Source organism: Macrobrachium rosenbergii, chromosome 8, assembly GCF_040412425.1.
Source record: "Macrobrachium rosenbergii isolate ZJJX-2024 chromosome 8, ASM4041242v1, whole genome shotgun sequence".
Lineage (NCBI taxonomy): Eukaryota > Metazoa > Arthropoda > Malacostraca > Decapoda > Palaemonidae > Macrobrachium > Macrobrachium rosenbergii.
This window is the reverse complement of record NC_089748.1, coordinates 53,576,098-53,598,597: the sequence shown is the minus strand read 5'-3', so window position 1 is coordinate 53,598,597 and position 22,500 is coordinate 53,576,098. Positions and strand designations below refer to the sequence as shown.

Here is a 22,500-nt window from a genome sequence, read left to right as displayed (position 1 = left end):
AATTTTATTTAAATGTCGATTACGCAAAAATGAATGTGTTCACTCTGCAGATCCCTTCAGGAGGAATTATTTAATTATTTGATCAAATGTGAAACTGAGGAATGCCTCTCAAACTAATATATACAGTCAATTTTAGACTCATTCTCGGATATATTCACAAAGGTAATAGTAATTTATAAAACATTTTCTCTGACAGAGATCGCATTTAATTATTTTCCCGATGTAGCTTGACTATAATAAAGTTTTTAGGACTGAAACTAATTATAATATACTTTCTTTCAGTCCTTGCATTATAAGACACATATGCAAACACAGTAGAGACGGTAACTTAAATATAATTTGGTACAAGAAAGCTGGAACCGCTATATTTATAACGTTATTTCTAATAATTACAATTATCATAAAATTCGTGTATGCAGCCAACATACTGTAATTTGGTAAATAAATCAAGTTAATGATACTGAAACGCAACTTCCTCTTCGGATGCGAGTTACTATTTTCTCAAGACAAAGAATTCAATTCACTGTACTGAAGACATATTTACGACCATAAACAGCTGATTTCTTTGAAAAAAAAATCAATAATGAACAGGAAGAAAAGCTTAATTACAACGATTGGTCAAAAAATATATCAGCATATTATCTCTTTTCTCAATGGCTAACTCTAATATATCATGTTTAAGTATATCTCTATTGGTTAATCAGCACCACCTGAATACATTTGACGTTTAATTCCGAAATACTGTAGATCAGGAGGCCCCCACCTTCTCTCTCTCTCTCTCTCTCTCTCTTACCTTCAGTCCTTCCTATTATGCACATATCATATTCATGAGAATGGAGACAAGTAACTTTGATCGATACCATTAATTATTCATAGAATTCATTCCCATCGATCAAAAATAAGAATGAATTTACCTTTCCATAAATTAGCTCTATGAATAGCAAGTGGCAACATCTCAAGGTAATATGAATAGGACATCACTTCAACATATTCGGACGAACACGGAAAAGACTGGATCTACGACGGAAATTTACAAGGATTTAGACACGGGAAATTCGATACATATTAAATCATTTGCCTGGGAAACGCCTAGGGTGTTTTCAACTCCTAAATAATTTAATATCTGACCCTTAAAGATTAAGTTAGCATCATATTTACTTAAGCATATAAAGCAGTGTAAATTTCACTCCCTTTTCATTTAAAAATAAGAAAGAAAACCTTTAGGAACTTGAAGAATACACTATCAATCATTTCCGGGAACTTTCAGGAAAACCACCTGAACTCGCCTACCTGGAATAAACCTAATTTTGGGTCTATTACCGATCAAATCTTCAGTAAATTCTGTGACTCTAACTTTCTTGCCTTCCTCCGACCTCAGGGATTAACGGCGTACTCTGATATTGAAAATACTTCCATTCCCAAGAAGTCCAGCCTTCGGGTCTGAACCTTCAACTTATCCCTATCTATTCCCATTCCTTAGCAAATATTTCTCATATATCTACGGCTTGCAATTCTGCCCCTTTAACAGATCTAAGCTATCTAGAATAAATTAAATTGCATAATTCAAAAGAAAAAGTGGTATTGCATAATCCTGGAATTTTCGACATTTCACTTCTTAATTCAAGCATTAAACACTTAATTATAACTCTAATTATACCTTCATTTTTAAGGAAGATACTTGTTAAATTGTTTCCGCTGTTGATCTACTGATCATAGCTTAATCTTCTGCTGTCATTATCACTTTACTTCGTTTCCGCTTTCTCAAAAGTAAAGGGTAAATCCTTCTTCGGGTCACCAGACAAGCGTCATCAATTTTGCCCGATTGATTTTCGGCCAATCTCTTTGCTGGGCATTGCAGAAACTTTGTTGTAAAGATTGATATCTTTGAGAAATCCGACATATCCTTGACAAGGCACTGGTAGCAAACCTTCGTGCTCTGCTTGACTATATGTGTATCCATACATACACACACATACATACACATACAAATAAGCACACTGCACACACACATATATATATATATATAAAAAAAAAAATATATATATATATATATATATATATATATATATATATATATATATATATATATATATATATATATATATATACAACTACCTGAAACATCTAAAGGGCTCACTGCCAGGAATCTGACAGGTGTAATTACCTTCTTGCAGAACTACTGATTCAAGAGTTAGATCAACTCCTGTCTCTTTGCACTGTACTCACGCAGGGTCCACACAGTATACCTTAAAACCTGTGACTACTTGTCCATTTCTCCCTCTAATTTTATCTCATCACCAGCATCAGTCCCACCCTTCTTTACCTGATTTCCGTTCACATTACCGTAGTCAACATGATTCTTTGTCCTCCTGCACTGCGCGTCTGCTTTCATTTCGCTCATTTTCAGATCAAAGAAATTTTCTTTCATTTCTTGCTGCAATTTCCTGGAGGCCGGAAGGTTAACATGTCAGAAGAGTCTCCTCCTTTGATTCATCCTCCCTTCCATCACAACGCCCCTCGGCAGTAGTTCAAAAGGTCTTTCTCAACCTGTGATACACACGAGGTTTCTGAACATGTCACCCATCAGCAGGAAGGGTGGAGGTGGGTGGGAAGGTGGGGGGAAGAGGGGCAACTGCCTAAAACAACCGCCCCAGACATCGGCTCTGTGACATTTTAGACGGACAGTCTCTGAAGATGACATCTGTGACGAGGCTTTAGAGTCCTTAGAATCAAACATGTGGTACCAGGAGGAGGAGGAGGAGGAGGAGGAGGAGGAGGAGGGGGAGGAGGAGGGGGAGGAGGAGAGCAGGCACATAATCTACCACCTGTGGCGAGTTGTTTTAAGGGTTAACTCCAGCTTTGGAGATAAGCTGGATACAATGTGGTTTGAGAGCCGTGGGTGTCTCGAAGGATCCAATATATCTCTCACCGTAAATCTCGACTTCTTAATGTGGTTTATCCGTTAACCTCTTTAGACATTTAGTAATACAAACAATTAGATTAGTTTTCTGACTAGAATCTCTTTTTTCACGATTATAAAAAAAAAAATATATATATATATATATATATATATACAGTATATATATGTATATATATATATATATATATATATATATATATATATATATATATATATATATATATATAATATATATATATATATATATATATATATATATATATATATATATATATGTATATGTATAGAAACCGACCATAAATAGGGAAAAATATGAAATTAGTGAATTCCTGTGTCACCTTACTATATTAACGACCAGGAGATTAGGCTGGATTCATGGACTTTAGCGATGTAAAGCAGTGACTTTAAATTCCTTTTAAATCATGAGAAGGCTGTAAATTCTAGAAGGGAAGTAAAAAGTCATCTAATAGTCGACATTCAATTCCATTTCACTAAAAGTTTTATGCTAGCTTATGTCAGAAATACCACGATATCTAAATAACAAAGATCTTGATTGTGGAACCCTCCCTGCCACCCTGTGATTTGCGTTGAACGAGATACTTTATTTGGTACATGCATAATTCATGTATCTCAGCTGACTCTCTCTCTCTCTACTCTTAATATATCTAAATCTGCTACGATGCAGCTGATCCAAGAAACTGCCATGCTATTAACACTTCATCCTGAACAGTATTTAAATCTCTTAATTCTATATAGCAACATTCACTCGGTTTCAAAACTAACCACCTTCTGACACTTGCATCTACTCGTACCCTCCGGAGAATATTTCTAAACTATTAAGAATCATCTGCTTCTTACATTCGTATGCTTCATTCTGCTAGGATGGGGTCTGCGTTATCCTACAGGTGAGAAAATTCTAATATTTTGAAATTGCCTTCTTTGCTGTAACTTTTTAATAACTGTCAAATTTGATTCCCTACTAGTTGATGCGCAAACTAAAACTTAGCGACAACGACTAATGAATATGACATACTTATTTTGTGCGCAAACTAAAAATTAGCGATAACGACTAATGAAGATGACATACTTATTTGGTGCGCAAACTTAAAATTAGCGACAACGACTAATGAAGATGACATAATGTACTTAGACTTGAAACTGAAAATGACAGTCCGTTTCTTAGGTGCATCAATCGACAGCGTTGCATTTATAGTGCAACCCAACTTACGCTGTTCCATTCGAATCATATCACCGTTTATGACTACTATCTGAATGAGACTTCACTTGGAAGGTCTAACTGCTGCCTATAACGACATCCTGACGCGTTAACGAAATCATCTCGGCTGACACTGAAAAGTTCGCCGAGAATTCATGTCGAGTGCCAATTTAAGTCGAAGAGACCACTCGTACATAAAATCGGGGAAGTGAGCTATTCAACGGCTCAAAATACGCGAGAAATTAAAGAGAAATGTCAATATTATAATACCAATCCTTGAAGCGTTATTTTCGCTTGTGATAGCAGCTTTTATGATTCATTATCGATATACAGGGGACTAATTAATATTTTTATAATTTCTGTGACGTTACACATGAAAGTTACAGGTCATGATCACTAGCCCTATGACTGTTTTATTATTGGCTATTTTATTTTTACTAGACGCCATGCCCTATAGTTTTAGTTTTCTGTAAAAGAAAACTATTGAGATGGCTTTGTCTGTCTATCCGCACTTTTTCTGTCCGCCCTCAGAAATTAAATTACTGAGGTTAGAGGGGAGCGCAAATTGGTATGTTGATCAAACATACCAAATTGCAGCCCCTTAGCTTCAGTAGTTTCTTTTATTTTATTTAAAGTTAAAAGCAGTTGCGATCGTGGAGTCTGGCATCGTAACAAATATTGCGCCAATACGGTTTATTGGGAATTTCATACGGCTGAGAGTTTTATACAGCATTATACGCTGCAATAGAAAACTCAGTTTGCTCGGAAAACACTTCAGCGTATTTTTACTTGTTTAATAATGTTATTAATATTTACCAACATGTTACTAAAATTACCAGTGTGCTCTCATTCTGTTTGTACTGCCGATTCTATTTTTATATAATCTATTGTACAACTACTACTACCACTATTACAACCACAACCATTACTGTTATTAATTTAAAGTATTGAAATTTTAAAACTAAATTACTGCTAAACTACCCAAAGTATCACAACGCAATTATAACCGATTTCATCAGTTTTGCCGTTATTTTGTTTGTTGTATAGTTATCACTAGTTCTTACTGGTGTCATTATTACGATCAACTTGGAACGTCTGTCTATTCTAGTGGCCATACCAGCCTAGGAGTTCCTTGATTTGGTAAATCTCTCCTATTGTGTTTTTAAAGTTATACTAGCTGACCAACTCGGCGCTGCCCAGGAAAACTGAATGACAACCGATAAACTCTCCCTCTCTCTCTTTCTCCTCCCTACACTCCCTCTACTCTCTCTCTCTCTTTCTCCTCCCTAACTCTCTCTCCCACTTCCTCTCCCTCTCTCACTCCCTCCCTTTCCTGTTAAAATAGTTGCTTCAGCTACATTGCCCAACATGTTTGACATTTTATATTTCACCCCTTCTCACCCCACCTTCCTATCGTGGCTGAACTTGGACTTAACAGGCATCGGGAGTGTTACTATTCATCTCAGCGACGTCGAAAACTATGGATTAGACAATAATGTCTGTCATTTTTCACATTATATTTTTTACTCCTTCTTATCAGGGCTGAACCTGGACTTAAAGGGCACCAGGAGTGTCACATGTCATTTCAGCGATCTCGAAAACTTTGGATTAGACACTAACATCTGTCGTTTTCGGTTATTTTTACATTCACCCCCTTCTTACCCCCACCCCCTTTGGTGCCCGTGATGTCTTACTCCCATATGATTCTTTGGTGCCCTTTGGTGCGAGTGATGTCTTACCCCCACAGTATTCTTTTCCCAGATAGCAAGTCATATGTATACCAAGTTTGGTTGAAATTGCTCAATGCATTTCAGAGCTATGCTGGAACATATACACAAACACAGACACATACACTCTTTTATATATATATAGACATATTCTCGTTATCTCTTCGTTACGAGGAATCATCTCTCCTAACACGTGATTCCTGAATACCATTGTTATACTGTAACTGAGTAGAGCGAGTATATGTAAACAAATCGATATTGCTGTACCAGCATCTGTTCTCACCTTTTATTTATGCATATTTAGCGGCCCCGCACTGTGCTATTCTTTAGTTTATCCTTTCTGTATTCTGGGGTTCACAAATACGGTTCAGCTTAAATACAAGCATGAAAAAGCTTTTATAGGGGGCCACGTTTTTGTTTATGTTTGGAATTCTACATTCGCTACAATGCTGGCTCCTCTAACATCGAGTGGACTTCGAGACTGAAACGTCGGCCAATACTGTCTTCTTTAATCCTCAGCCTACGTTGACTTTGAAATCCATTTAAGAATTTCTCACTCTCTCTTTTTCTCTCCCGCTAGCTCTTCCTCACACACACACACAACACACACACACACACACACCCACACCCAAATAATTTACAACTAATTATTTCTATTTTTTCTCTCTCCCTAAGCCTATTTTTAAAGTTATCTTAAAATTTTTCTAGATATGCACGAATTCTCTCTCTCTCTCTCTCTCTCTCTCTCTCTCTCTCTCTCTCTCTCTCTCTCTCTCTCTCTCTCTAAAAAAAATTTTTTTTATTAACTAAATAACAACAATGCTTCTCATTAATAATTCCAGAATCCTTCCCATAAAACTTCCTCCGTCTTAATGACTTCTCCCAAAACTTTTCCGAGAATCAATACTCATTAGATATGACGATAGCTTAAATTGCATTAGAGGGCGCGACAGAGGAAGAACAAAGCAAGGGGAAAAATAAGCGAAGTGAGAAATTACGAACAATTAAGAGTGACAGTAAAGAAAATGACGGTGACTACAAGAGGGGTGACGATTAATTGTCTTAAGGATGGCAAGCGAAACCTCTAAGGGTTCTTGTGTGTGTGTGTGTGAGTGTGTGTGTGTGTGAGAGAGAGAGAGAGAGAGAGAGAGAGAGAGAGAGAGAGAGAGAGAGAGAGAGAGAAATGGCCCTCTATAACGAAGTCAAGTAACTAGAAGTGAATGCAGTGTACCTGTCTCGGTCTCCATTGCTTATCAAGAATACTGGTGCAGGTTTTCCTCACCAAGAATGAAGTTCTGCTTTAAAGCCTCCTTGGTAATGATGTCAACAAAAGCTCCTCGCTCTCGAGTGATACAAATGCTGTGAAATCAATGGATACATACATATACATATACATACACGTTTCATGCGTGGCTGATGGATGTGCGTACAGGGTTACAAACAAGGGTTTTTTTTCTTTCATTCTCACTTTTTGTACCTCATAGGTTATATAAATCACAATGTTTATTTGTAAGTATAGCAATAAATCACTAAATTTTTTTGTATATATAAGTAGAACAGTTATTACAGAAGAGGGATATGAACGAGGACGTGTGTGACTTATTGACAAACTCTTTTCAACTGATCTTCCAGTATGACGGGAATAAAACAAAACCTCTCTTGCTTGCTCGCTTGCGTGAGAGTTTGCGTTTGAGTGAAAACGGAAGCAAGTGTTAATACGGATGAAACACAGATGAAAGCAATTACCTCGGCTTGATGCTTAGAAGCAAACGTTATGGAGAGTAGTATGAGAGAAGTGTGATGTATTATAACGAAGGCAACCGGAGCGCTGAGTACCTTGAGAAGTAACAGCTTTAGTTAAGAATACAGAAGCTGGTTTATATGAAAGAAATTTTAAAGCAAAGGTGGCTTACGACAGTTCAGTCCGAATGCTGAGTGTAAATGCGAGAGGGAAAAATGGTAGTTATTGAGAATATGAGGGCAAAAAAGCAGGAGAAATGTAGGTGAAGTGAAGATGAGGCGAAAACGTGATGGCATAAATGAAAGGATGACTCTGGTTATTTTGAATCTGGTTGAGAATAGGAAGAGAATGAAAAAGAATTTAAAGGCAGTAAAGAGATGACATTCGTAAAGTTTGGGAGGAGAGAGAGAGAGAGAGAGAGAGAGAGAGAGAGAGAGAGAGAGACCTTAACCGCACGGTGCTTTGCTAGTTGTTATGTTGTTCGAATGGAAGGTAGGTCCTACACTGAGTTCAAGTGAGGAATAATTACCATATTAAATGGAATGAGGGGATCGACAATTGTTTTAAGATCTCTCTCTCTCTCTCTCTCTCTCTTGACCTCTCTCTCTCTTTTCTCTCTCTCTAAAGAAAATGTCTCAAGCTTTATAATACATATATATATTTTATGGCCTGTAAAAGAAAATGTATGTATGTATATATATAATATATATATATATAATATATATATATATAATATATACATAAATATATATATATATATATGGAATGAATTTTAGGTGTAAATATAAGTAAATCTTGATATCTTGACAAGAAGTGTACGCACAATTCATATCTCAACAATCAAAACAGCAATTTAAAAAACTTTCTTTGTTCCAGATTATCAAGGAGATGTGAATTTATTTTTTACAACAATTGGTATTCATGAAAATGTATTACGCTCGATATAAAGTACAAATATTGATTAGCCCATGTACTTTTTTCTATCCCTCACAATCAAAAACAGATGAAACTTCCCCTCGTTCCCATTATCCGAGGTCTTTATTTGGCATTTACTAAGTAATCTTTATTTCATCCGTAAAGGAAATAGCGATGCAGTCTCATAGATCTTTTTTTTTTCGTCCTCCTTCCACCATGAATGCATGATTTGTTTCTTCTTTGCCATGGTAACCTTCTTTTCTTTTCTTTTACGTGCTTTTATTCCCATTTTTGTAAGGGGTAAGCGATGCCTTCTTTGAAGACTTTTTTTTTGGCTTTGGGAGGTAGACCTGTGGTCCAGTCCACCCTGCCTGACATTTTGTTTTCATGTTATATATATATATTTCATTATATATATATATATATATATATATATATGTATATATATATATATATATATATATATATATATATATATATATATATATATATATATATATAGTCCTTAAGTCCCAAAAGCTAAATTGATTCTTCGCGATTTAATAAATCTGTCAGTCCATAAAAGCAGAAAAGACGCAGTAAGCCGACAGTTGATAGCCGTAGTCTTTATTTTTTTTTTTCCAGATCTGAATCATTAACCCATACGTTATGGAGCTGCTGCTATATATATATATATATATATATATATATATATATATATATATATATATATATATATATATATTCAAATTTAGGGAATAGTATTTTTAAACCAAGTATCTCGAATATGCAGCATTTTTTTTTTTTAAATTTGTAATATAGTGCAATAAAAAACCACTGAAGTCCACCCTCGCATTCTCGTTCATGTTATGCATTTTTTGAGAGAGAGAGAGAGAGAGAGAGAGAGAGAGAGAGAGAGAGAGAGAGAGAGAGACTTACTACTGAAATCAACTATTTACTCTCCGTTTTGACATCCCACTCAGGTTTATTATGGACTACAGGTTCAGGTACATGTTCTTTTGTTTTTTTCCATGAACACTGTATATCAAAACCTGCTTAATGCAATGAGCAATATACTATTTTAAACGACAAAAAATCAATGCTGCATTGTATGAGACGCCTAACATCCCTAGAGAATTTGTAACTATTTTCTACGCAAATCCCTTCTTTTAAAAATTTTTGAAAAACCTCATTTTCTTTCAAACTTATCACAAAGAATGGGCTAGTCCACCCCCACCCACCCTGGGTAGGTAATTGTAATTATAATTGTGCCTCGTGAGATGCTAGTTTATCGGACACGCCCCCCCTCATCCTGTACGAGGCGAAGCATCAGTAAAAGATACATAAACAGAGTCACATAGTGGAACATCCCCTGTCATATATACTGGGCTCTAACACCGAAGTAAGTACAATTCGAGCTAAACCTGCATATATGAATAACATTTGCATTTACATAAAAGAGAGAGGGGAAAAAAGGAACGATGACCCCCTCCGAATGATACACACGTCTGAGGCTGAATAATAGTAATGACATAATAATACATACGGGAGAGTAAAGGAATCAGAGAATATGGAAGCGGAAGATAATTCGAAAATTGGCAGTAAAGAAAAAGAGAAACAGTGACAGCACCATATCTCCTTTCCTTCTTTGACGTCCGTCGTCGGTAAATTAAGTTGATCTTGTGTCAGTAGGAGCGCTTGTGCCTACAGATACCCGTTTGAGGGTATTCTAGCTATGGCTCGGTGCAATTTAAAGTAATGGGCTGACCAAAACAGACCATCTTAATAAATCTACATGTTTCACAGAAGATTTTCCTTCACATTTCAAAGGTTGCTTTTATTATTTTTTGGCCTCTGTTAACTCAATAATAATAATAATAATAATAATAATAATAATAATAATAATAATAATAATAATAATAATATTATTATTATTATTATCATTATTATTATTATTATTATTATTAATGATAATGAATCGTTAGTTCGTAGAACGCAAAGAAGATTTTCTAGAACTCTTGACTATCCCTTGACCTTGTTAAGAAATCGTCTTTAAGCATGTATATCAAATACATCAATTTAGTACTCTAACATCAAACAAAAGACGGAAATCAATATATAAAACATGAAATGAGACGTACCCAGTACATGTACCCTCTTCGTCGGACGTACCGTTTGACGGCGCACGTATAGACATACATGCGCACACACAGAGACACCTGTTGTATGTGTCACTCTTGAGCTTATCACTTATGTAGAGACGACCCCTAATGACTTCACGAATACGATAGTCTCCTAAGAAACGCAGCTTAGCGGTCGATTCCTCGCGAGGCTCTTAATCCCCGAGGCTTGACCTTATTCGGTGTCTTAAGCGTCATTAAAAGCGCTTCTTCGCGAGCTTCCCCGAGCCTTTGAGTTGTTTAATGAAGTTGTTGACTTGGCCTCACCGAGGTATGCGCGTCTAGCGTTTTACTGACGAGCCGGCTCAGAGGTTATGGGTCCTAGGAATTCCTCCAAGAGGGACCACCGCTGAGAAGGACATTCAAGTTGTAGCTTTTGTAGGCGCTAAGAAAGTTTTGCGTACTTGCGGATTAAAGACAGCTGTCAAAGACAAGAGTACGAAAAGCTGTTTGCTTCGCTAAAACGAGATTGGTGACATTTTAAGGAGAGAGGTGGCCGGGTATTTTGTTTGATAAGAATCAGAATGGCACAATGAGATTTATATCTTACAGGGAGTACCCACTGGCAGAATGTAGTATCAGTACCCGCGTTTTATCGCTATCTAGAGTATCCTTTATACCTTCAAAAATGTCTGTCATTATCTGTTATAATATAGTATATAAATAATGTTTAAGTATGGTCAAGATATGGTAAATATAAGCACAAACATCGTTTAAGTTTAGTTTTCAATTGATATAATTTATCCATTTCCTAACTGAAACGACACACACACTCTCATTGGCGAAGATCCTTTCTTTTCTAAATAGTCTGTGAACATAAAGTTTTCAAGCAAAGGCTATCTTAAAAACGACTGATGGCTCACTTGCACTCTTGCTAAAGAAATTCGAACAGATTATAAACTAATGGCTTTCAGGGAATTCTACACTTTACTTATTTCATTTTAGGTTTACTGGTTACTTTCAGACATCTAAACTAAAGAAAGGAGAAAGACTTAAATATGAAAAATCACTACAACGACAACAATAATGACAGTGATAATAATAATTAAGATATTTTCACAACGAAAATGTAACAATTTCTTTAAAGTTCGAAAAATTAAATAATGCTTATTTTTTGTAAAGTGCCGTATTTTTCATCTCTCTCTCTCTCTCTCTCTCTCTCTCTCTCTCTCTCTCTCTCTCTCTCTCTGAAGCGTAATCATTTGGCTCTGAATAAATCGTTTATGCAGCATAAAATGCTGAAGTCCTGTTGAAGATTAACTTGTGTCGCGTCTCCTCTTGGAAAAAGAACCTGAGAACGTTTGATCTCGGAGAACTATCGCGCTACTTACTTCCCAGTTTTCTCTCTTTTCTCAATTCTGGTCCCTTTACTCTATGCCAAAACACGATAGTAAAACAAAGCAATACAGAAGATTCTCCTTTAAAATTTTAAATTTTAATTTAATTTCAGAAATTCTGCGGCCTAAGAGTTTTTTTTACAGCCATTATAAAAATCGCAATTAGATAAAAATAACTGATAAACAATGTGGGTGATATAAAACTCTTCCATTCCTACACAATGCCAGACTTTGACAATCCCTGGTTTTGACAATACCTTGCTATGGCTACCTATTATAAGTGCTATAGGGTCATTCAATTATTATTCAGCTTCAGTTTTGGGTCGCAAAGACTTCTTGGAGGAACTGGGTCAAGATCCATCAGATCGCAGAACCCACCTAAAAAATATTAACATCAGTTCTAAGCAGATAATAAAAAAAATGGGAGGAGGCAATCTATAAACTACAAAGGATGCTGTCGATTGGTTCCTCCCCAATCCCCACTCCGCGATTGTAGCTTTAACGCATTGCTTCTGTTTTTGCTGCACTGACATGCAACACTGGAGCAACATTGGCAAGGGCTTGGATGAATATAAAGAGCTATACTTAAAGCTCTTATCTGAAGGCTAGAACACCTCACTAATATTCTTATATATCTTTCTCTTGTACATATGCTAACACAGACAACTATTTTCTTACCAAAATAATAAACTTGTGGCTTAGTCCTGTTTTTGTGACTTTATTATGTAATTCAACGCAAATATTCATATAATGAAAACGTAATAGTTAGCTATTATTACCTAGAAAAAAGTGATGCTTAAGGGTGAATTTCTCAAAATGCTAACCACTGTATATATAGTTCTTCAGATACTACTCAGTTACTAATGTCATTCCAAATGAGAGAGAGAGAGAGAGAGAGAGAGAGAGAGAGAGAGAGAGAGAGAGAGAGAGAGAGAGAGAGAGAGAGAGAGAGAGGTATTAATAAAGCGTTTGCATTGTAGTTTATTTAATTGTAATGAAAATATAACAATTTCTTTTGCGATTCAAATAGGAATGAAAGGAATCAGCAAAGCCAAAAACTCCCTTGATTTACATTTATTTGATTTTATCGACAGAGTAATTTTCCGTATAAATTACATCATGTTTTTATAAGTGATAATAAAAAAAAAGAATATCAAATAAGTAACAAAATAAATGAATGAATTTCCATGCAAACAAAATTTATAAATACAACACAAAAAAAAAAACTTTAAAGAGAAGACAATATGGAAAATTCAAAGAGCGTCATCAATGCAAAATTCTCAAATGCAAGAAGGAAATAATGCAACAAAGAAAATAAAATCATACAAACCACAAATCAATCAAGAGACAGGGAATACAAGTTACATAAGGCATCGCCATAATAAAAAAAAAAGTGATCGAACAAAACCAAGAATGAAAGAAAAGCAGAGACAAAGATGAAAATAAAAGGAAGCAATTTAACGGCAGAATATCGTAAAATAAAAGAAAATCTAAATCAAGCGAGCAAAATGGTAGTCATAAAAACCAACAAGAAAACGAATGACTCAAGAAAAAAAATAAAGGTGAGAAGGAAGTAAAACGAACGGAAAAAAAGACGAATAAAAAACACAAAAATAAGGAGGAAAGAAAGAAAGAAAGAGAGCAGCCCCGTGAGAAAGAAACAAATAAAATAAGCGACCTTCCGGACGGGTGACCCTTTGAACTTATTTCTCCAGCTAATGATGTGCCGCTACGTCTCCGTTGCCTCTTTAGCTAAACTGAGTAGAGAGGCGCCCTTTGTCTTTCCTTCCACTTACTCTTTCTCTCTCTCTCTCTCTCAGGAGACACTTTGATCTTCCCCTTTGATGAAGGAGCAACCTATCCCGACGGCTTGCTGCTACATGTTACCAATCCTACAGTGTGAAGTGCTGGGAACGTCTTTCCTGTCTAGGAATTTTGATGTATATATAATTTATATATATTTTATGTATATATATATATATATATATATATATATATATATATATTTATATATATATATATATATATATATATATATATATACATATATATATATATATATCAATATAAGATTTATCAATTAGATTTCATAATATATATGAATTTCCGGATTATATATATATATATATATATATATACATTTATGTATATATATATATTATAATACATAAAGAGAAGAAAAGACTAAATCTGGTTCATATTTAATACAAAAAGTACAGCGCGGCTGAAAAACTTGAACTTAACTAATCTCTTTAAGAGAAGGAAGAAAACAAGAAACAAAATACATAAAAAAAAACATAAACAGCTATGAGACTTTTTCTTGAGTTATGTAAGAGCCACCTCACCATGACATTCAATTTATAAAGGACGTCCGTAATCAACTTACAACTGATCACTCCTCCCCTTTTTCATCGAGGTTTTCCTCTCAATAATCTCTGATCACCAACTAAACCAAAAATTCTCTAAACATTCCACACAAGTGTCCAATGACCTCCTTGCACGACTCTTCCCGTTAAATTACGTGACCAAAGCACGTCAGATCCAGGCCACGAAATGACCATTCAAAGATGCGATGTACTAAAATATTCCAACTAAACGTTTTCCATTTAGCTAATAGTTATCAAATTTTATTCTGATCGATCAAAACAATCTAAATCTATGTTTAATTCCTACCTCTCCGTTTGCAACTTTTCACTGAAGTTGGAAAGGATAACCTCGGCGCCATTTAAAATTAAAAATAAAGGATAAAGAATGTTTGACATGCTAAACACTTTCCGCAGTTCCTCTTTACTATTACCAATAAATTCTGCATCTTTTGCAATCGTCAGACATTCCACCAAGATAAGAATCTTAAACGTTAAAAATCCTTAATTTCATAGCGGAAAGCAAACAGAGAAAGCCAAGTTATTCGTACTTTTTCTTTGATCAATGTGAAACGCATGCAGTGGTAAAACCAGAATAATAACATGTACATTCTTATTTTCTTTAAGAAATCGACGAGGAGGACTTTCAAATATTTGGGCCATATGCAAATTTAAACGACAGGAAATTAACCTTAAGTAAGGCATATGCCTTGTGCCGCTTGTGAGAAGGAAGGTTATGAGTAAAGAGTGAAATTTCAGCGAGAAAAAAGAAAGTAGACATCAGGGCAAGAAAAGACAGAGTGAAGGCATAAGGCCAAAGAAGAGAACCTGACTAGAAATGAGCAAGAAGTACCGAATTATCCTTAACTTGGGTGAGCAGAATTAGGTTACTCTTTAAGAGAATTATGACCTAAGTTACCTCTAATAATGACGTTTACGTTTTCTAAAGTAACCCCACTCTGGCTGATTATATGATTTTAGGTATTTTCGGTCTTACAATTTTTTTTTTTTCATTATTTTTCATTTGGTGTGTCTGCGCGCAATTTCATGGTGTTTGAGTACATTATTACTGGGAGATATAAATCTGCAATTTCATGACTGCCATGCGTGTTATCGCATTTAATTTACATTAAAGAGGAGAGAATATTACAGTCCCTCTGCCAGTACAGGATGCTTGAACGCTTCTTCTTTATCCGAGTCGTAACACTGGTTAAGTTAAGTATATCTTAGTTTAACCAGACCACTGAGCTGATTAACAGTTCTCCTAGGGCTGGCCCGAAGGATTACATTTATTTTACGTGGCTAAGAACCAACTGGTTACCTAGCAACGGGACCTACAGCTTATTGTGGGATCCGAACCACATTATGACGAGAAATTAATTTCTATCACCAGAAATAAATTCCTCTAATTCTTCATTAGCCGGTAGGAGAGTCGAACGCTGGGCCAACAGCGTGCCAGAAGACAGCTCGTAACACTGGTAATGCAAATTATTACGAGCATCAGTGCAATCACATTTACCAGCATTTGCCATCGGGATGACCACCATTGTTGTCAGCAGTTCCCAACAGCCATTACCGGAAGCAGTCCTCATCCAGACATCCTACTCATCCTACCCCTCCACCCACTCTCCCGCAAACTTCTAAATGCTCGCTGGCAGTTTTGACTGACCATTTATGTGATCAGTCCGTGCATCAAACACTGACGTCAGCAGTTCCAACCATTCACTGATGTCAGCGATCGTTGCTGGCAGCTCCAGAGAACCAATATTGCCAAGCACTCCTCATCAACTACTTATGTCAGCAGTCACAACTCATGACCGTCGTTTGGACAGTTGACGATCCCCAACAATATTTGTCGTCTACACCAAAAATCCACGTCGTCGTTAATTCCAACCAGCCGCTGTTGGAGGTAATCCCCGTCAGCAACTGTTAACGGTAATCCCCAACCCATCACTCTCATCCAGCGAGGCGTCAAAACTTAATGTAAATCCGTAATAGCTTTGAATGGGAATTCGTATTTTTGAGGGAACGAATTCTCAGTAGTTTCCCAATCCTCTGGTAATCCTGAAAAATCTACAAAAATAATAACCGTTTAAAGAAAAAAAAAAAGATTAATGAATGGTTGACTATAAGTTATCTACCGTCAAATTACCTAAAAAAAAAAAAAGAATGAATATAGAAATCATAAAAGTAATGCTGCACGATTTCATTAAAATACAGCAGATCGACTCTTCCCTGACTCTCTTTGTTCTATGAATACCTGTTTGAATAAATGAATACACAACACTCCCAGAGAGAGAGAGAGAGAGAGAGAGAGAGAGAGGGAGAGAGAGAGAGAGAGAGAGAGGGGGAGTGGGGGAGCTAAGCAAATAGCTTGTAAAATCTGGATTTTCATGGGTGGTAAAATAAGATGGCAATAAAAGCGCGATGTATATTTTTAGTGGCCTCAACAGTACAAATATGAACCTGAAGACACACGTATACTTTCAGGGTATGCTTTTTTCTGATACGAACTAAGTCTGTCTAACTTGGGCTGTTGCATTGCTCCTAAGAGTTGGAAAAAACGAACCCGAATATAAAAATATCTGAAACACGATAAAAAAAAATATATGGAGAAAAATTTAGTAAGATAAAATAAAAATGAATGAAACAGAACATTTAAATCAACCGAAAAAATAAAACATATAGTTTTTGGTAAGGGCGGTTTAAATACTGTACAATGAGTAATAACAAGATGTGTCTACAGTGCTCTTCTATTCACCTTGCCGTAGTTTATTTTCATCGTTTCCCCTCCTTTATATTATGATGCTGTCCCTCATTTTCATCACTTCAGCAAATAATTGTAATCCAACCAGCAAGAAAAAAAAATCAGTACGAAATACCGGCATTAACTCAAAGTTTCCGAACATGATGCATCTTTAATATAAAAAAAACTAATACATTTGCCTGCATTTTCATTTCGAACAAAAGCTGATGATCCGATTATTCATCTTTCCTTATCACAGAGAAACAAAATCTTCTTTTCTCATTACCATTTCCAATTACCGTCCCATTTCATATTTTTTCAGCGCTAAACGCGAGAATCCTTACATTTCTCTCACGGCCTCGTTATAGCAACTGCAACAACAGATTCCACCTTTACTTCGTGTAAATCAGTTATGTCGTTCAGTTGGCAAGTCCATTACATTTTCCTTTTCCTCTGTTGCCACCTTTGCAACTTTCTCCCTTTTTCCATATTACTTTTCACGGTATGGGATCCTTATCAAACGCCTGTTGTTTTAGATTAAACTAGCACTGAAAACTAGCCCTGTATTAGCATGGGCTCTTGATCCTAGAGCAGGCGTAAGTATTCCTCCACCGGGGTCAGGCCCTTCTCTTCCTCCTCCCTTAGCTAAACCCTTAAGATGGACAAACGTACGTTGCAACGAAATTAATCATTTTCTGTGTAACCCACAAGCGAGTTGTTATGATCGCATTCCTACTGATGCTTGTCTTGTTACATCTTTTTGGCCAACAATTCTTTAATAAAACAGACAGGTGCATATGGATCTTATTTGGTAAAGACACGGGACAAATCATGGCGATGATATGAAAACACAGGTACTGGAGAAGCTACTACAGGATCTGTAATCAATTTTTTCACGTAAAAATGAATTAGAAAAACAAAAGTGTGGTAAAGGAAAATCTACTAAAGGACCCTTAAACCATTCCATCAACAAAAATGAGCTATAAAAAAATAGCATGGTACTGGAAAAACTACACAGGGATCCTAAATCCATTCCATCAACTAAAAATGAATCCATTTGGAAGTGAACAGTGAATCTGTTTCAGGCAATTAGAATTAATTTCGTCACAAAAATGTAAAGGTTATTATTATCATTAAAATGATATCCAAAATTTATATTCATTTTCAAATGAATGCTACTTATGTTACAAAAATTTTGACATGGGTTCCACAAGCGGCTATATTTCTTATAGTGAACATCACTACAATTACCACCATTAATATCATCAATATCGCTTAGGACAGTGGTTTTCAACCTGTGGGCCATGGGCAGTTCTGAGGGGCCTATGCCACGGACATCATAAAAATAATATTCAAAAAATGAAAAATCATTTACAGTAAGTGCAGGCCAGTGCTTTCCTTCATAAATGTAAATGTATAACTAATAAAGTGATCAGAAAAATAATTCCGTAAATGAAAATGAAAAACTAATAGTGTTTTGGAAATGCTTTATAATAATGCTATCATCATCATTACACAATTCTGAAGGGCAGTGGGCCATGAGTATTTAGGGATGCCAAAAACGGGCCATGGGCACAAAAAGGTTGAAAACCACTGGCTTAGGACTAGCCCAAGCCTAGCTCACAGCCAAATCGTTTCCCTTTAACGGCGCTAAGGAGAGTCTTCCGTCATGGTAGAATATTACTGTAGCGCAGTGTATTTACCTGCAGCTTACTTGAAGTTATTGCCGTAGCAGAATATTAGTTCTTGGAGACCACTTGCCCGGTTCTTTATCATGCCATTGCAATTATTCCGCTGAGAATTATTACAGTACCCAATATTTGTGAGATATTTCCTGAGAGCTTATAATGAAGGCAGGAAGCAGGAAGATTGTTATATTAATTTAGGTAGTCGGTACAATAGGTATTTTCAAAAATACACACTTACATTGTATGTATGTGTGTGTATATACATATATATATATATATATATATATATATATATTATTATATATATAATATATATATATATATATATATATATATATATATATATATATATATATATATATATATAAATTTGTCAGTCAATGTCTATCGATTTTTCTAAACAGGCAAAGTTTCGAACTGGTGAACAAAGGACTTATCAATTATAATTTCCCTCGGGTGTAAGTTATTTCCAACGTATAATGAACTGAATATTAAATGCTATTTGCAGATATATACATAATAATATATGTATATATATATATATATACGAGTATATATATATATATATATATATATATATATATATATATACATACACTATATAGGCCTACATACAAATACAGCTTATACTATTCACATATTCAAACCACATACGAAAAGAAATAAAGATGAGTGACAAACGACGACAGGAAGTACTGTGCGCATATTACACAACATACGTACTTGTAACAATAAAAAAGAATGAAAATCTCCTTTTAAAGTCCCCTTCTTTTCTCATCTGGTGCAGGGGTGGCGTGAAAACGAAGCTATGTTAGCGTGATAAGGCCTCCCCGCAAGAGCCAACCTACGGCGGTCGCCCCACCTATTGGTCCATCCTGCCCCCTGCCACCCTCCAGCCACGCCCCCGTCATGCGGGTGGCGGGCACCAGGGGAAAGAGGAGGGTGGTGTCTCTCCTGCTGGTGCTCCTGCTAGCCCATCTGCTCCTGCTTCTGCTACTCCTACTTCTACTCCATAGAGACAATTCACCGTCGTCCCCTACTGCCGCTGCGACTGGGCAGACCACCACCACCACCAATACCCCGCCTATCTCTCACTCCAGGATTCCAGGTAAGTTTGGCTCTTTGTCACTAGATTATGTTTGGTCTCCACTTACACTTTATGTGTATATATTATATATATACTGTATGTATATATATATATATATATATATATATATATATATATATATATATATATATATATATATATATATATATATATGTATATATATATATATATATATATATACAGTATATATATATATATTATATTTATATACATATATATTTTTTATGCATATACATATGTATATTTTTATATATATATATATATATATATATATATATATATATATATATATGTATACATATATATACTATATGTATATGTATATATATAAACATACCTTATATATATTTATATACAGTATATGTATTATATATAATTTATAATATGTTGATGGTAGCGACTACATGTTACCTTTAAAAGGTGCAGACAGGTAAAGTGATCACCTTGGTTAAGTGGTAAAGCGCTCGGCTCACGTTGTACAGGTCTTTCGTCCATCATTATACCCCACTGTAAATGGGGACATTGTATACTCGGATGAGGAAATGGGCATGGAGCTAGCAACCTCATTCCCTAAAGACTTACTGAGAGACAGGAAGGCTGTGCCAAATTGATGTCACCCCAACATCTGAAAAAAAGGAAATGAGAGAGAGAGAGAGAGAGAGAGAGAGAGAGAGAGAGAGAGAAAAGAGAGAGAGGTGAGAGAGAGAGAGGAGAGAGAAGGGTAATATTCTGCAGGTTTATTAAGTTGAAAGAAAATTTAGAGACATGTTAATTGCTCTTTATCATGTAATAAAACGATATAACACCCAAGTTAAGAACTGTTAGAGAGTTATATATATATATATATATATATATATATATATATATATATATATATATATATATATATATATATATATAATCTTTTATTTCAACATGAAGCCGTTAGGTATATCCAGGAAAAACGTCTTAACAGTTCCTGCCACATTCAGACTTCAACTGTTGAACAGTGGATATGCCCTCATTAAGGTACTTCCACAATATTAGCCGCTTCATATACCTGCACACAAAGCTCATCAGCAGCGTATTAAACCCCAAAACACATTGCACCATTCACCATTGTTTACTACCACTTACTCTCTGGTTGCCTGGATATTAAATCTTTTCCTTCACATTTAATAACTGCTTCACCATATCTGCCCAACACTTTCTAGTGCTTCCTCTCCCCGTCCACTTATATCTTCTGAAAAATACATTCTTTCCACTAATTTATCGTCGTCCATTTTTTTCTACATGATTATCTGTGAATATTCTGAATTATTCTCTCACCAATGCTAACAATTACACCACTCCTACATATCTCCCCACTCATATACCTATCAGTTCTTACGTCATATATACTAAGCAAACAATTCGTCTAAACAGCTTTGACATCTTTTCCTTCAATTTCTTCCAACATCCACATTTACTTTGTATAAAGGAGAGGTGGCTCAACAATTCATTTATTAATTCCAGTTGAGCTTCATAAACAATTCAAATCTCTTCCCAATCTTTTCCAAATACCCTTACTTCAGTTACTCTGGGCCTCACGTCTACTCTGATTTCACGTTCATCTGTTGTCATTACTCCAAAACACTTGTACAAATCAACCACTTCCATTTTTCCACCATCCATATCAACAGTCACTGCTCCACCATCCCAGTTTCCAATGAAACTCACAAACTTACTTTTACTCATTTTATCTCAACTATCTCCTCTTGCAAACACTTTCAATCTCTTTTACTAGTTTCTGCAGTTGTTCTTCATTATCCCCAATCAACTTTCACTCCATTCAAGACCAAATGTCTTCTAAAAGGTTTTGTCCCTTAATCTAATGTCCTCTCCCTGATTTTTGCATTATTACTTGCTTAAACATTTTCTAACACTTTTTCCCTTCGGTAACAAAAACTTTTTACCGCTTTCCCTACATTCTCAGCATTCTCGATTCTATCACATGCTTTGTATCCGTCTATCTATCTATGTATCTATCTACATAATATATATATATATATATATATATATATATATATATATATATATATATATATATATATATATAACTGTTATTTTTGTATGTAAGTTTTATATATATATATATATATATATATATACATATATATAGATATATAGATAGATAGATAGATAAATAGATAGATAGATAGAAAATTGTGCCCGGTGGTCTTCAGTATTTTCACAGCTAAATAAAGTGGAGAAAATTCTGCCAAGCCTTTAAAAGGACCTTTTAAAATCAAGTTGCACCGATTTAGTCCTACAGATTAGGTTATAGAACGAAAAAAATAGACACGCTTAAAAATGCATTTGGGTACTCTTTCACTAAATTCTAAATTTCCGAATTTTCACAGTCCTAAATTCCCACGTTACTATTTGATAGCAGAGCTCATTCTACGAGCGACAAAGACCGAGCGATAATTCCAATCGCGGACTGTCTGTCAGTTGTCAATTGACCTGTATCCAAACTCGATGACCCCTTGTTGAGAGCCCGATTCACGTTGTGATTAGCTTTTTGATTCTCTCATTTGAACGACAGCTGGAGAAATCATT

The 22,500-nt window shown here is 35.4% G+C and overlaps 2 protein-coding genes across 3 annotated transcripts in view; one reads left to right on the top strand and one right to left on the bottom strand.

The window, feature by feature from the left end:
- Task6 (TWIK-related acid-sensitive K[+] channel 6) overlaps positions 1-22,500 on the bottom strand; it is a 739,267-nt gene that overhangs the window by 381,765 nt on the left and 335,002 nt on the right. The gene's annotated exons all lie outside the window — the stretch shown is intronic.
- LOC136840867 (uncharacterized) overlaps positions 1-22,500 on the top strand; it is a 345,410-nt gene that overhangs the window by 259,092 nt on the left and 63,818 nt on the right. Inside the window, 1 exon segment of the mRNA XM_067107819.1 lies at positions 19,600-19,920. Within this exon segment, the coding sequence (XP_066963920.1) occupies positions 19,722-19,920 (199 nt within the window). The 5' untranslated portion in view covers positions 19,600-19,721.